The sequence below is a fragment of the Camelus dromedarius genome, chromosome 17 (genome assembly GCF_036321535.1).
Source record: "Camelus dromedarius isolate mCamDro1 chromosome 17, mCamDro1.pat, whole genome shotgun sequence".
Taxonomy (NCBI): Eukaryota; Metazoa; Chordata; class Mammalia; order Artiodactyla; family Camelidae; genus Camelus; species Camelus dromedarius.
The window spans coordinates 14,253,453-14,270,819 of NC_087452.1; the positions used below are offsets into that span (position 1 = coordinate 14,253,453).

General features: G+C 38.1%; 1 protein-coding gene across 1 annotated transcript in view; it reads left to right on the forward strand.

Annotated features, from left to right (window-relative positions):
* Positions 1-17,367, forward strand: part of CNTN3 (contactin 3) — a 224,662-nt gene that overhangs the window by 198,747 nt on the left and 8,548 nt on the right. Inside the window, exon 19 of the mRNA XM_064496308.1 lies at positions 10,200-10,383. Coding sequence (XP_064352378.1) covers positions 10,200-10,383 — 184 coding nt within the window. The remainder of the gene's footprint in view (positions 1-10,199; positions 10,384-17,367) is intronic.

Sequence of the window (17,367 nt, forward strand, 5' to 3'; positions counted from 1 at the left end):
CAAGTCAGATTCTTGTTTGTTGTGTTGAAGTAAGCAATATAGAGAGTGTATTTAGTGAGTGCAGTGCCATTATATGTCAAATGTAGGATTTATTTCAGACTTCTCAAGCAAAGGCTGTGGGCGGACAGGACAAAGCTCGTCTGCAGAGATGAGAATGGAGGGGACATACTCTCATGCAGCCCTGAAGAATGGAGGAGACAAGGCCATGGAGTCTTTAACGAGCAAAACAGAACAGCTCTTCAACTGTTGCCCTATTCTCAAGTGGACTGTCTATGTTCTTTATGTTACCTTGTCTTCCTTTTCAGTCAACTCTCTTTACATTTGAACTTAAGAGTGTTTCTGGTCTTTGTAACCAAATAAGCAGAGAATTGAATAAATATTAATGACAAAATAAAGAAAGGATAAGATAGAGCAGTGATGCTCAAAGGATGCACCATGGGCCACGTTCCCCACAATTACCTGAATTTTTGCTAAAGATGAGCCCTCAGAATCCTCCCTGGACCCACTGAACCCAAACATCTAGATGTGGGTGTTGTTAACACACGTTTTCACTGAGTACCTATAGAGAAACGTCTTCCTGCACACTGATGTATAGGTAGCACTGGTCTTGACACAGAGACACTTGATCATGGACAGAGCTGTCCAGACATAAGGAAAGCGAAGTGGTATTGAAGGAGTGAAACACCACATACATAAAGCAGAGCCAATTGATCAGCATCTCAAAGGAAGCCAAGCCCATTTGGATGGAAAATGCCTTTAATTCTATGCCAGTGAATGAAAGCAATGAAAGATGGTAGGCAACCCATAGTAGTTTCCCAGTCATTGGAGAAACACAGGTGGGATAGGAGGAACACAGATGTGAAGGAGCCTAGTTCTGAAGTCAAACCTAGGCCACATCTCAACTCTGCCACCCACTATGCTGGACAAGTTACATCAATTTTGTGAGCCTCATTTTCCTCACCTGCAGAGTGGGAACACTTAGAGGGCTAAGTGAATTAGGATTTTGAAAAGATTGAATGAGATTAGACACTTAATGTGCTTCTCACAGTTTCTGGCTCATAATAATAAGCAATGAATAAGGGTGAGCCGTGTCTCCAAAGAATTTTTGAGATATTAGTTTATAGATTTCTCCCTAGGAAATATTTTCAAGCACTTCCTCATCTTCAAGCTCCTTTGCCTCACAAGAGCTGGTGACAGCTATCAAAGGGAGTCATCTGCAGGATCCCTTCCTTCCTCATTTTGTTTCCAAAACTTAAGCCTTTGTTCCATGTATCCTAGAGGGTAAGAACAGAGAAAAGGCCACAGAGGAAAAAATAAAAGAGAAACTTCGGGTGACATTGGAGGAAACAAAGATTTGAGGCTAACAAAATTCTCCTGGACCCCACACCTTTCTCCCTGGCAGTGCCCAGGTTGGGGGCAAGACCGCAGATGGGGACAGCAGTGCTTCCTATGCTCAGCAATGACGTCTCCTTCCCCAAGTGTGGCAGAACAGCCCAGACCAAAGGGATTAGATCAGTGTCAAAGTGAATTCCTTCAGCAGGGCTTTGGGAAGGGAGCCCCAGGAGTGACTCAAGTCATATTTTCCCATTAGGTGAGCAGTATATGGAATTTAATGCTAAATCAAATTCGCTGAATAAAAATGAATGAACACATTTTGCATTCCTCAGACAGTAGAGTGAGATCAGCTCCTCCCCCATTCATAACTTGGTCCTTTACAAACCATGTGACAGGATCATAATTCCTGGCCTGGTTGTAGCTTGTGACGTAGGTAAGAGAAATAAACAAGAGGCTGTGTACGAATGGGCTTTGTGGGTTCCAGGCACCACAGGAAGATTGCCAGTCACTGCACTGGTGATTGTTTGAAAACACGAGGGCGGGTAGATGTTGATTTTAGAATGTAACAGTTTAAGCCAATAAGGAGTCATCCACATAAGCACACTGTTTAAGAAAGTAGAATTACACCCCTCTGGGAAAGAGACGTTGATTGAATAAGAGAGACAACCAAAGAATCTAAGTAGAATTAAGCCAGCATAATGTCTAGTTTAGTCCACACCATTTTTGAATTAAACAAACCTGTCCTCAAATCCACTAGGATAGAATATAAGCTCCACCAGGGACAGGGACTCTGCCTGTTTGTTTATTGATGTCTCCCCAGTGCCAAAAGCAGTATCTGGCACACTGGAGGCACGCCAAAAATACATGATTGAATAAATGCAGCTTTGGCTCCATTTTCTTACTGCTGTGTGGCCTTGAGCATGTTCTGAAAGCTGTCCAAGGCTCAGTTAAAATAAAAACGACAGCAGTAAATAACTCACAGCATCACTGGAGAATTAAGTGAGATAAGGCAGCCATTGTCAAAATGGCCCAGAGAGACTTTGGGAGCTTCTATTTGTCTCTATTTTGAATATTGGTCGTTGGGAAGAGATTTCGTTGGAAGGAAAATTGTGAAATCCAGTGAAGAAATGTAGAAACAACACAATCTGAGTATGTGACTCAGCATTTTGTTTGTGTTGCTGTTGATGTTGCCATTAGGTGAGAGGCAAAAAGATGAGGGGGCAGTGAGCAAATGGGACTTTCCTTGAAATTAATTGTGGTTTAGAATGCATGGTATCTTGCCTATCTATGAAAGGAGTGGCAAACTTCACATCCAAAGGGAGCCTGAATACAGTATTGAAAGGAAGCAGCTAGTGAAAATTTCTTACACGAGTGCTTCGTAAGCATGAAGAGAAGGAAAACAAGGGAATATTACTGATTTGGTAGTCTGGCCCCACACCAGGGTCCTAGCCCAGAGCCCCAGACTGGAACAGCACAAGCTTTATTCAATGGCCAAAGAATGGAGAAGTGGGAACTCAGTTCACCAACCAACTTCTCACCCTGCCTCTGGCTGAGACACCATATATATAAGAGGGTGGAGGTACAAGGGAGGGAAAGAGTAAAGAGAGGGAGGAATATTCATGGCTTATCCAAGAACTAGAGTGTGGTTTGGACTTAGAACAAGTTAACACTCCTTTTCAGTCCTTGTAGGGCCCTTCTGGTTGTTGCCATGACAACTATCAAGGGACCAGGCATCGGTGGGTGTGTCATTTAGCATGGTAATGTATTAAAGTGAGCTTATAATAAGGCTCAAGGTCTACTGGAGGTCAGGTTCTCAGCCACCTTGGACTCAGCTAATTCTAACCCGTTCTTGTCTCTTTGCAGCTTCCTCCTTCTGTGACTGAGCCTAAAACTCAGAAAAGGGCAGTTGGTTTCCATTCAGGGGAGGGGCAGGAGTATGATTCTGGGGTAATTGCCTTGGTAACATTAAGAAAAGATGTGCTAATTGGAGCAATCTTAAGAAATAATTTATATGATTATACCAAAATAAAAATACATGTTTTCATGATTTAAACACTAACCTGGAAGAATAAATGACTGAGCAGAGAATTTAATTAGCAGTCTTGTGGCTAACTTTCAGGGTTGCAGTTTCCCCAACATGGCTTTAAAATTGTTAATAGCTTCTGCTTTTCTCTTATCTCAGTGAGGGTTGAACAGGTGCCACGTGGCGTGCTGAGCACGCATCATCATTAGCATCTCGACTAATTTCCTTTCTGATTTGACCAAGGAGTCGTCAAGGAGCTCATGTCCCTGGGCTCCAATTTATTTCATCTTCTCAGCCATTAACGCTCAGGCTCAGATCTTTTCTTGTGCCCTTTGAATAGGAACAAGAGATACAGACAAGATGAAGAGGCTGCAGATGGCTTAAGTTCGTGGGTAGTGAGTCTAAAGCTCCAAAGTTCTAGTATGGGACATACAGTTTCTTTAAAGTCTTTATGTGTCTTGAGAAAATTAAACTTAGGAGAATGACCTTGATAAGTGATGGAAACAAAAATCTGTACTTGTGAAATAATACCAATTAGCATATGGGGGGATTCTGGATTTTTTTTCATGTTTGGCAGGGGAACGTAACTAAAAATGTGTATGGAAGAAGGATATGAAAATGAATATGTGTATGTGTGTGTGTCTATATATATATATATATATATATATATATATATATATATATGAATGACTGGGACATGATGCTGTCCCAGTCACCAGAAATTGACACGTTGTAACTGACTGTACTTCAATTAAAAAAAAAAAAGCAGAAAAAAATGTGTACAGGAGGCCAGACTACATCTTCATTGGTATCTTCTTCCAGCCTCCTGTTCTAAACAGCTGTACAGCATGTGTGTAGTTTCTCACATTTTAGTTAGAATGGAAAAAGATGTCAAATATTTGAATACTGTTTTTGAGAATATGAAAATTCTACTGGAAAAAGACAAAGACACGGAGAGAGAGAATCAAAATCCTTACTCTCAGGCAAAGAATTAACTTCATTCTACCACAAGTCGCATATACATAGGAAAATTGGATAGAGGCAGTTCAGGCACATGCAAATACATAGAAAGCAGGTAAAAATGAATTGAGTGAATAAAATGCAGACTTTTTAGAGGTGGAAGCATCTGTTCTGCTGGAGACAGCAGTGAGTATGTGTGTGAGTGAGAGTTGCCCAAACAAAGATGTCGTTTGTTGTTAAGCAAAGATAGTCCCCACCAGACCGTGGCTCAACTTTGAGGGATACAGGGCAAGACATACCCCAGCCTCTCTCTCCACCCACTGGCACATCTCCTGGCTTCTCCATCCAGTGTGAAGCCAGAGGCTCAGGGAGCCTGGCATGGAGTTCACACGGCTCAGCCCTCCCGGGATGAGAGCCCAGTAAAGAAGAGGAGAAGGTAGATCTGGTTGTTTTCCAAAACACCGTTGAATGCATTTGCTTGCCTGATGTTTATTAAGATGTGTTTCGTCTAGCAGCTAAGGTGAAATATTTGCCTCCCTGAAAACGTCTAAGTATAAATGAAATTATCTTCGTCTATTAAAATAGCATTTCTGACTTAATACCTGTACTTTAATGGCTTAAAAAGGTGCCATTTTTCAGTACGCTATTTTTACAAACTGCATTACATTTTAAGGTTAAGTGAAATCTGTGAAGCTGTGATATTAAGGACTCCTCACAGCAGGGACATTAGTTTTTGGAATAACCAAGTTACTGGCAGAAATGGAGATAGCATTTTAAATCCTGACATTCCTCAAGTTTGTTTTCTGTTTACTTGCCAAGATAAAAAATATATTGGCTTGTGAAATGGTGTTATGGTTCTGAAGGAAAAAAAAATTATATTACCTCATCAAGAAATTGGAGTTCCAGTGTTTTAGAGACACATAGAATATTATGACCTGATTAACTAGCTTGGTGAATAAAAGGAAAAAAAATTTTTCTTCCTCTCTACTCTATCCATAAAACACTTTTGACATCAAACTTGTGGGGTTTTTTTCTCTACACGGACCAGTTCTCGGACACTAGGTGGGTGTCCTAAAGTTCAGGTCAATTCTGACACTCTATACCTGGAGTTTAGTTCAGATCCTACAAATTAAGTGTTCAGTCCCACAAGACTGCCTCCCTACCACACGCACGCGCACACACACACACTCACACACAATTCATATGTCAGTCACAAGTCCAGGCCTCCCGTACTCCGATCAATTGGCTGTACATCAGAAGTTCCCACAACCCCCTTCTTGGTTTTGATTATTTACTAGAATGGCTCACAAAACTCAGGCAAGCACTTTACTTACTATTATCCATTTGTTATAAAGGATACAACTAAAGAGCAGCTAAGCAAAAGAGATGCATAGAGCAAAGTACATGAGAAGGGGCACAGAGCTTCGATGCCCTCTCCGGCGCCCCCACTCTCCTGATCACCTACTTGGAAGCCCTTCAGACCTCTCCAGGTGGAGTTTTCTATGGAGGTTTCATTGCATAGGCAGGATTGATTAAATCCACCTCCAGCCTTTTGTCAGAAGGTGGAGCTGAAGATTCCAACCCTCTAATCACCTGGTTGGTTACCCTGGCAACCAGCCCCCATCCGGAAGCTACGCAGATGCCACCAGATGTCTCATTAGCATGCAAAAGATTCCAGGGTCTTGGAGGGGCTGTATGTTAGGAAACCCTGGGAGAGACCAAATATTTGTGTCTTATTACGTCACAGGGAACCTCTGTGGTGGGAAGGAGGGAGGCATTTTTAAACAGTGTGTGTTTGAGTCATTCAAGAATTCAGCAGCACTGGGTGCTTAGTGTGTACAGGCTTTGTCCTGAGTGGCAGAGCCCTGATGGTGACCAAGACAGACCCACGTCAGGGGTGTGATTCCACCTTAGTATCTGCCCCTCCTGCTCTCTGCTGGGCCAATGAATGCAGTTGATTTCACAGGTGCACCCGCCACCACTCTAGCAAACCAAGCCTAGTGACCCACTACTGATGGAGGGAGTGGCCTGTATCTTTCAGGAGATGAAAAAATGTTGAGAGCCACAAATTAGTCTTAATCACCCTCTCCTTTGGATTTGCATTTTATCCCCCCCCCACCCCAACCTCAGAGTGAATCTACAACATGAACATTTCTGTGTTTCTTCCATTCTGGAAAATTCTCAGGCGTTTTCACTTTTACTGTTGCCTTTTTCTTATTATCATGTTGTTACCTCTTCTTCTGGAACTGGTTGGAAAATTTCATTTCATCCTCAGTGTTTCTTAACTTGGCTTCCATAATTTTTATGTCTTCCTGCATGTTCTGGATTTATTAATTCTCTCTTCTCCCTTCCAGCCTTCACCTTAATTCTGTCTCTGATTTCTTATTTTTTAATATTGTATTTTTCACGTGTCGGAATTCTGCTTGATATTTTTCAGAATCGCCCCATCTTTTTTCTTTATCTCCTATTCTCGCATTATAAATTCAGTCCCTTCTTTAGTAAAGGTGGACATTTTAAATAGACTTATTTTAAGATCCATTGCAGATAAGTGTATTTTACCTAGTCTCCTGTGGTCCAGTCTGCTGACTCTTTCTTGTTAGCGGGGTTCTTCTTGTGCTTTGTAATATTTCTCTCTCTGCTCACCTTTTGTAGATGCTGCCTTCATGTTCTGTCAATGTGGTATGAACTCTTCTCTGCACAATTATACTTTCAGAGTTTGTTCCTTCTGTCTAGACACATTTCCTTTCTTCATCCTTGTTTTGTGGTTGTGCCTATAAAATCCAAATTAGTGTGGAGTTATATTCTGTTCTCTCAGGTGGGGAACTTTTACCATTTAAACCCAGAGCACAGCTGAGAGGAAAAATGGTGTCTTTTTATTCTTAACTTTTCCATCATTTTTTTTAATATCCTTATGTAAATATTTTTGAGCAAAATTTTATAGAACATAACTGATATTACATATAGAAAATAACTGATTCATTACTTGTAGAAAATTGGAACTATTCATGTCACTGCTTTGTTACCTTATGTTTTAGGTATATGCATATTTATTCAATTTTTTTAAAGAAAGTTATTTTAAAAGATTACACAATCCATTCTAAGTAATATCATGCTCAATTTTGGCACAAATTTTCTCTATGTTTACATACTTTTAATATCTGTGAGCAATGGATAGCTAAAAATAAATCTCTCATTCTGATACATGGAGATTGATTAGAGTACTTCAGAAACAAACTGCTAGCAAGAACCTTCAAGCACCTTCTGTGAAATGATTTATACAAGATAATCCGTATGCCAATCAAAAGTTATTTTTATTTCTTCTTTAAATCAGTCTCCTAAGGAATGATTTCTTAGGCAACTTATATTGAGGTGATTTGGATACAAAAGGAATGACACCTGGATTGGAACCTAGCAAGAGGCCAGTGTGTATCACAGATGATCCTGAGTTACTTAACTACCCCCTGCCTCTGTCACTCCCTCTGCTAAGTGACAGTTACTATAACTTGTAATGATGTGATCTTTTCCCCAATCTCTGCTATATCCCAGGCCACAAGTTTTCAGGTTGTCTATAACATTTTATTGTAATTATTGATTATGTGTCATTCTTTGTTAATACCTAGACAGTGCTTTCAAGGGCAGGGAGAGTGTCATCATTTTTGAGTCATCTAAACCTAGCAGCAACTGCCCCTCCATGTTTACAACTGGTGAATTTAAAATATATATGTGAGTTTTTCAGTATCCAGTAACAATTTGCTTAGCTGTGGCTTTATAAAAGACAATTTGGCATTTTAATCTTTAGTTAATGAATAAAATCTATGTGGTTTTTTTTGATAATACTAAATGGAGTCTGTCAGTTATATGGATTTTTTTTTTTGCTAAAATGTTATCAAGTTTTAGAGTTAATTTGATGCTTTAAAGCTGTAGGGCCTGCATATTTAATTTGTCCTAATAATTTGAGTTCACATCCTCCTTTTGAGGTTCTATAAAAACCAATCCGTTTTTATAAAAAATTAGTAACTCTCCTCCAGGAAAAATGCACATCCACACATATATGAATCCAGCATTTTGCATGAACTTAAAGGGGCCTATATGTAAGTATAAATATATGTAAATGTACACACATACACATATATATGTACATATAGAGGGAAAATATTGATCTGGTGTAATATTAGTGCACTAATTTCAGATCATTATGCAAAAATCTGAGATTTTACATTTTGCTACTTATTTTTTTAAAGAAATAATTTTATAGTTGCTCATTTTCCCCAAAAAACAGTAATTTCTAGTGTATTTTTCTCAGACGACTGAAGCAGGTTGACCTTGTGCATCCCATGAACACATTTTGTTTGGCCCACACATTGTCTTTAAAAAATGAAACCAACTCTAAATTTGGGGCATTTCACATTAAAATCAGGGTTTCTTCTTTCTTCTTAAAAAAGACCTGTAATTGCTGGGTCCACCTTCCCCGCCGTCAACAAGAGCTGAACAGAGGCGCCATTACTAAGATGGAACTTGGCCGTCTACTTTGCTGCAGTCCCCACAAGTCTCTGTGGTCTTCCTGACTCTGAAGGCTAAGGACTGGTTGCCATTTTCATTGTGCTCAAGCAGCTATTTACTTAACACAAACTATAGAAATGGTTTCCTGATTTGTATTTTGCTATCAAAGTACAAAAATGAAAGTCAAATCAGGGTGGAGAGGGAGGGCATAGCTCAAGTGGTAGAGCATATGCTTAGCATGCACAAGGTCTGGGGTTCAATCCCCAGTACTTCCTCTGAAAATAAATAAACCAAATACCACCCCCCCCAAAAAAAAGCTAAAAAAAAAAAAAAAAAAAAAAGAAAGTGAAACTAAAAGGGCACATGTTACCAGGAAAACAGGAAAATGCCTATTTATTTATTAAAGTAAAAAATATATACTCAGTCTCCTTTACATATTTATGTTAAGTGTCTAACTCCTGTTTTGGATGGTCAGATGGTGATACCTGGTCCCAACACAAGGAACAGTTGGACTTCTCATGAGCCATTTTTGTTTGGTTGTTTTGTTGCTCATGTTGGTTTTGTTTCTGTTTTTACTTTATGAACAATCCAAACTTTCTAGTGAAGTGTAGCAGAACTTTATACCGTAAATTGGAGTTCATTGGTGAACATGTCTTATTATTGCATTTTTTCTACCCTTATTTCTTTTTATTATCAAATACTATCTTATTTTTATATTTTAAACTGTGTATGTATATATCTTTATAAGAAGTCTCAGATCATTTTGCACGATTTGTATGAAATACAAATAAAACATTTCAATATGTAGGTATATTTACCCATGTTACCTGCTTTCCTGTTCTGTGCAGCAGCTGTGCGTGCACAGGTGGGCTTGGTGACACTTGGCCATCGCTGTAGGACAGCCCAGTGGCTAGCTGGCTTTTTGATGGTCCTTGCTCTGACAGCTCACTTTCTTCACAGGAGGAATCTTCACGATCCATCGGTGTTTGAGCATTGCTGCCAGCCTCCTGGAGTTGAGCTTGGGCTGCGAGATTAGAATCTGAGAAGGAGGGAGCAGATCACTTCATTAGATATGCAGATTTCTCCTTCATTTTCCCATTTAGAAGACCATGGTCTAGTAGCACTTAGCACTTAGTCTCTTTGAGTTCATCTGATTTATTTATATACTTGTCTATTATCTCTTTTTTCCTGGAGTCCATTTTCTTTCACCTCTGTGGCACAGAGCCTAATGTAGCACCCAGCACACAGTGGGTCCTTAAGAATTACTTGTTGAAGAAATCAGATAAATAAAAATTACAGTGCCCATCTCAAAGAAAATCACTTAATGTAGAGGATGCTATTTTGTCAGCCCTTTGCATCTTTTCTGTTTTCTGTCCACCAGGTACGGTACTGGACTAATGGAGAAGAGGAATCATCCAGCAAAGTGAAAGTGGCAGGAAATGTGACGTCGGCCAGACTCCGCAGCTTGAAGAGCAACTTGGCCTATTTCACTGCTGTCCGGGCTTACAACAGCGCTGGTGCTGGTCCCTTTAGCGCCACGGTTAATGCAACCACCAAGAAAACTCGTATGTATATTCTGATATTTTAAATGGCAAAAAGAAAAAAAAAAGCTTTGCATTGAAAATAATGGCCTTCTTTATCATTTTAAGTGGGCAACCCAAGTCATTAAGCCCACGAATGACGTAAATCCAACTCCAAACCCTCATAAACTCAGAGGCAAACATACATGTCTTCCCAACGTCTCTGAATTTTTAGGTAGAAACCCCATGTGAAAATGGGCACCATTTGAAAAATCTTAGTGTGGGGTGTTTAAGTCAATTCTATCCACTTGGCTTTTAAATGTGATCAACTTAATTGGTTTATTTTGTGTATTTTTAGTTCTCCAAACCTTGACAGTTTTTGATAAGCATGAGAAAGTTAAAGTTCAGGCCAATGAATCAAGAGGGTTTTTTTTCTTCTTTTATTTCCTACATTATTCAAAAGAAGGCCATGTACAATAAAACATTACCATCCAAAGATGTTTGTCCACAGGAATATATTGATACTTTAAAAAATCTGACCAGAGATGTCAGTCAGTGTTGCCTTCAAAGCAGAGTCTTTGCTTAAATAAATAATAATAAATTCACAAGCACCAGTTATGAGCTAAGCATTCCTATACATTCACTTGGCTTTTAAATTTGCCTACAAGAAAAATCAGTGATTTGCCATTTTGTTGTCTCTTACGTATATTTCCATGAAACTGATAGGACCAGTATATATTTAGCCATTGTGTTGTGTTGCTGCCTTCTTACAGTGCAGTCATTTGAATTGGCATTGTCATGGTCATTATCATAGCTAGTAGCATACCTGTCTCATATGCTGTATGTGTTTTCCCACATTCAAATTTCATAACTTCTGCATGACGTAGGTACCATTCTTATTTCTTTTCTGAAAGTGAAGAATGTGGGAGCGTGAAGGGATTAGCTTTAATTTTAATATAATGATGCATTACTTTGACTTGCAGAAAATTTTTCTTCTTATTTTCAAAATTAATTCAATAATAATGTTTTCTTAACTGGCTTTATATGGGAATGAGACAGTTATTTTGCTTGATTTCCAGTTTCATTAATGCCTTTCTATTTCCGTGTATAATCCCCAAATTTTTATGAAAACATACATTGGCTGTGTAAAATTCCTAAGAACAACAATAGTATAAAATTGAATATTGTTGGCTAGTGTTGTGGGTAAGTTAAAGTCTCTATAAAACATAATTCTACCATTTTGGATTTTAATTAACCAGTGTTAGTTTGATCAGGGAAATTCCCATGTTTACCTTTTCATTATCTATAGAAAAGAGAGTTTGGTTACCAACTTAGTAGTGTAATAAGTTGGCGGAGCAAACGTTTAACAATGAACTATTTTAATCCCTTTAGTAGTACACATTTACAAGCAACCAACTAATGTGGTAATTAGATTTTATCCTTCACTAATTAGTAGAGGAAGCTTGACCCAATCTCTTTTTCATAACACTTGTTTGGGGTTAGACCAAGGAGCATGTAGGTTTGGCAATAAACTGAAAATATTCTGTATTTAGAACTTCTGACTAAATGTCTCTGGTATTCCCAGTAACAATTCTGAATTAATAAGATTTAATTATGCATCGTTATTTATATATTCAAAGCACAGCATCAATCAAAATTTCTGATTGCAGAAGTATATGCAAACGTGTATCTGGCTTTTTCCTCTGACTTAATAATTGATGTGATTACTTGCTAGGAAGTTATGATTGTAGAAGCCCCTGTGACATCATCATGGAATCAGTGAAGGACTCAGTGAGTTGGTTAAGTGGAAGGGAGAGATTGATTAGAAGTCAATAGGAGTATTGTAGTAATGTCAAGTAAAATAAAATTTTAAAAAGCAGCAAAACCCCTTTATAATTTAGGGATAGCATATCAATGCCTAATCTAAAGTAGAAATTTGAGGTTACGATGATGATGGTGATTTTAATGGTTAACATACTTATGGAGCAATTTCCAGTTACTGTTCTAAGTGTGTTTCATGTATTGATTCTTTTTTAAAAAAATTTTATTGAGGCATAGTTGATTTACAATGTGTTAATTTCTGGTGCACAGCGTAGTGATTCATTTATATATACGTTTTTTTGTATTCTTTTTCATTATAGGTTACTACAAGGTATTGAATATAGTTCCCTGTGCTGTACAGTAGGACCATGTTGTTTATCTGTTTTATATATAGTAGTTAGTATTTACAAATCCCAAACTCCCAATTTATCCCTTCACACCCTATTTCCCCCTGTAACCATAAGTTTGTTTTCTATGTCTGAGTTTGTCTCTATTTTGTAAATAAGTTCATTTCTGTCCTCTTTTTTTGGATTCCACATATAAGTGATATCACATGGAATTTTTCTTTTTCTTTCTGGCTTACTTCACTTAGTATGACCATCTCCAGGGCCATCCATGTTACTGCAAATGGCATTACTTTCTTTTTTATGGCTGAATAGTATTCCATTTTATAAATATACCACAGCTTCTTTATCCAGTCATCTGTCCATGGACATTTAGGTTGATTCTTAATTCTCACAGCAACACCATGACTTGGAAGCTATTAGTAGTCTCACTTTAGAGATAAGAATGCTGAGGCACATGGAAGTTCCCTGAGATTACAGAGTAAGTAGCAAGAGAGCTGTACAAACCCAGACATTGTCTGAACCACTGTACTAGCCTCACTTTCACCCATATAATTAGAATATTCATGTTTTATTTAACACCAGTATTTACTGGGTTTTACTCTGTGTTTAGGAACCAAGTAAGGTTGTTCAAGACGGAAAGGATCTCTGTGCTCAGAGAGCCAGAGTGATGGGAATCCCCAAAATTGAATAAAATCCCCCTGAAAATGATGCATTTCTTTTGCCATGATTTAACTGGAGTCTGTATGTGGGGCTGTACGTGTTACTGAAGAAAGGTTTCCTATGTTAATTGGAAAATTCACAAAAAAAATTAAAACCCCTAATTATTCAAACATTGTATATAAAGAACATTGTTAATTTTTAAATTTTTAATAGTTTTTCAAACATACCAAAATACAAGTAAGATAGTCTTTTAAGACTATTTCTAATATTTTTCCTGGCAGCTCTTAATAGTCATCCTAACCTTTAACGTGGTGTTAGCTTCAAATCCTATTTAGGAATTTTGATAAGGCTTTTGTGATTATAGCTTCAAAGAGAATTATTGTCGTGCCTCAGACATAAAGACCTAAAATAACATCTCTGAATCCTTCCTTGCTTTCTTTCTTCCCCTCTAGATTATAATCTTTATGGGGAAGAAGTTCTTCTGTGTCTTGTTCACCCAGCCCCTGTGCCCAGCATGGCACTGGGAGCCCTTCATTAAATATTGAGAGGGTAGCTAAATGGATGAATGAAAGCTAAAGGAGCAGGCCAGCCTGAAGAACTGTATTAATCAGGTGTACTGCCTCTTGACTGAACATGGTGAATTCAGAACACTTACTGTAGTCCTTCACCATCTTGCTTAAAATGCGCCAGTTTCATGTACTTATAATCATGAAATTCTGTATGCAAGTCTTTGCATCCATACAGATCTTGGGTGATATTTTTGATTAATGTAAATAATACAAGGATTCTCAAGTTAAGTACTGTAGCTTCCATTAAACACTTAATTTTTGATATCTAAATACTTGTGTTTTTTTTAAAGCATTTCGAAGTTAAACACTAATTAGCCTCTTGAAATAATCTAAGATGGATTTTTGTTACTTTCAACCCAAAGAGAGCTAATTCTTAAGAACATCTTTTATCTAAAGGCACTGATGAGGAAAAATTGCAGATGGCATTTAATGACGAAATGTGATGGCTTCTAAAAGGAAATATGTTGAGACGTTTATGTTCGGAGACTGCAAGAAAGAATGTAGAAGGCAAATATTCTGCTTTGTATAACTGAAAAGTCAAGTGGTAATTCGGGCTTTCAATATAGATAGATTTAGCACTCAACATCCTCAAGAATCATCTAACATCTTGAATTGAATATTTCTAAGACTAAAGTTCTTGATTGCCTTATCTACCCCATTTAAAACCCATCTCAGTAAATTTAATCCCATTATTTCACTTGCTTAGGGCCCAAAATCTTGGGGTCACCCTCAACTCCTCTCTCTTATACCCTCCACCTGATCCAGAATCTGACTTCTCCAAGAATCTCCCTCTTCTTGCAGCATTCACTGCAGTCGCCCTGGTACAAGCTGGTACAACCCTCACATGGGTCAGGTCAGTGGCCTTTTATCCTTCAGCCCATCAGCCTTTGCCTCCCTTAGGCCAGAGTGGTTCTAATGATGTCACTTCTCTGCTCAGAACCTTCCAGTCACTTCTCATTTCACTCCAGATAAATGCTAAGTCCTTAAAATGCCTAGCAAAGCCTATACAATCCATCCTCCAAATCCCACTTAGACTACTTTCCTACTATTTTCATTCCACTTTCCTTTTAGGGTGTGTACCTGGGCTGTTCCTTCTACACAGAAGGGTCTTCCTCCAGACGTCCATGTGGCACACTCCCCCATGCTCAGATATGACCTCAACACCACCTGACCGCCATATTTAAAAGTACAACACCTCATCCCCCTACACTCCGTCTCCTTCCCTGCTTTATTCTGGGGCCTTGCACTTGGAGCCACCACATATGCTTTATATAACATGTTCTTATTTATTTTATTGTTGTCTCACCAGCCTGCTTTGACTGGAGGACAGACTCCTTTAGGGCAGAGATGTTGCCTCTTCTGATCATTACTCTATCTCCAGAGCTCTGTCTTCAGTGTCTGAGTCATCAGAGTTGGTGCCATACAAGTATTTGTTGAGCAAGCAAGACTCTCGCCATCTCATGGCTCTGTCCTTGGCAGCATTGTGCTCACCAGCTTCTGTCTTCACAAGTAGCAGTATTGCCATGAAGCACCTCATGGCCTCCTTCTCTCAACCAAACTTGCTGGGAAAACTTGCTCCTTCCTGATTACTCCACTCAGAGCCAAGTAGGGTTCTTGGCTCATCCAGAACCAATTGTTATGGCCAGTTGGTGGAAAACGTTGATTTGCCTGGCCTGAATCCCATGCCAAGACTCTCCCCTAGAACAAGGGATCCTATTTTTTTTTGTGCCTTCACATATGATTTTACATGTGTGTCTGTTGAGAAAACAGTAATACTGAACAGTGAAATCAGTTTCTCACTGGATTATTTGCTTTTCCAAATTGAATGCTCATGCATGTATGGTGAGCCAACATTAATTACCTGAGTTTAAGGAAACCAGTTAAGCATATCCTCCGGAAAAGACAAGGAAATGTGAGTAAAATAAGCACTAGAGAATATTTCAGAGGTTTTCAATAAAATGAATATTCCTGCTTCAAACACATAATTTGGAAGTTCTAGGTTTTTCATATGTACAATTTAATTAAATTATCATCCACTCTAACTTATAACTCAGGATACATACTAATGCATGGTTTCCCAAATTTTATGTGATCTGCCTTCTCAGTTTTTGCCATCTCTGTGAGCCTTCTCTAGTAATACATACCTAATTTTTTTTTCTTAAAAGCTAACTTACTACTTCTACTTAAATCAACTTAGAAAAAATGGAAACTGATTTTCAGAGTATGGAAACCATTATCATTGAGATAAATAGCTGTTAACAAAATAGTAAACAGTTAACAATGACAACAGTAATAAATACAATGAAAAAATAAGCTATTCTCCATTTTAAATACTACCAACATAGTCTTGTCTGTTCAAACATCTGAACCTGCTCCCTCTTCGTGCTGTTAGCATTGAAGGGATATTAAAGACCTAGTAGCCCCCGTATCCAGCTATAGCTTCAAACTAATGGGAAGACTGAAAGGGAATTCCTTCCTAGGTGACTGAATGTTATTTGTTACCTTTTCTGTGTGTCACATATCACATTATGTATGCCACCTACTCCTATCTGGCTATGATATGCCGCAAATCACACAATCAACACTAGAATACACTGTTTATTAATAATGTGCATTTCTTAGATTTAGGGGTTTTTTTTTCCCTGTCTATGGGCTTCAACAAAGTAACTCCTGATTTTGTAAGCTCTGAAGCAAGATAGCAATATAATATTAAATTTGACCAGAATTCAATCAGGAAGTTTCAGCTAATATAGAATCAAGTAATTCCTCTTGCCAAATGTATAACTCTGATGAACTTTACTTGTAGGAGCTTTGGCACTTTTTTGAAAATCTGTCCAACTTGCCCATGAGTTCTCTAGAAACTTGTAAGTGTTCTGATTATAGTTTATGAATTTTCATAGTTTTATTACCCCAAGTAGGAGAGATTTTGGTCAAGGAAATTACCAGGCACTTAAAGCAAAGAAAGACTTTTTTCACTGACATTCTAGATTAGACTGTCAAGTACAGTCTTTTCCTGAGTTTCTGATGAGTTAAGAAGCAGGCTTTTTTGCTGTGTTTTTTTAAACTTTGAGTCAATTTCCTATAATGAATTAATTTACTTAAAATAATTACAGTGATACCAAGACATATATATCTCATTATTTGGGAGAAACTGGCTTTTGGTGACTTGTTTTCTACACAGTGTCACATGTTTAAGCAGTTTAATTATAAATGCCGATGTCTGACTCAAGTGAAGTCCAGATGGAAAGTCTACCTTCATGCTACCACTTATCACATGAGTCATCTCATTACCATCATGTAGTCAAGAAATCTGTTGAGTTTTGCATAATTAGTCACAGCAAGATTGTATTCCTAAAATTCCGTATTTTGAAAGTAAATGCCAATTTCACCATCACCACTCTGAAGATATCATCACTGAAAATTCTGGTCAGTAATATTCTCAATTTTATCAATCTCTATTTTTTATATATAAAGGAAAATATATTTATTGTTGAAACTTTGGGGGGCAAATAGAAGAAAGTAAAAAGTGCCCATAATCCTATGATTCAGAAATGCCATCATTAAAATTGTTGGTCTTTCTTTCTAGATTTATGTTCTATAAAATGTTTCTCTTAGACAGTGGAGGTTATGCC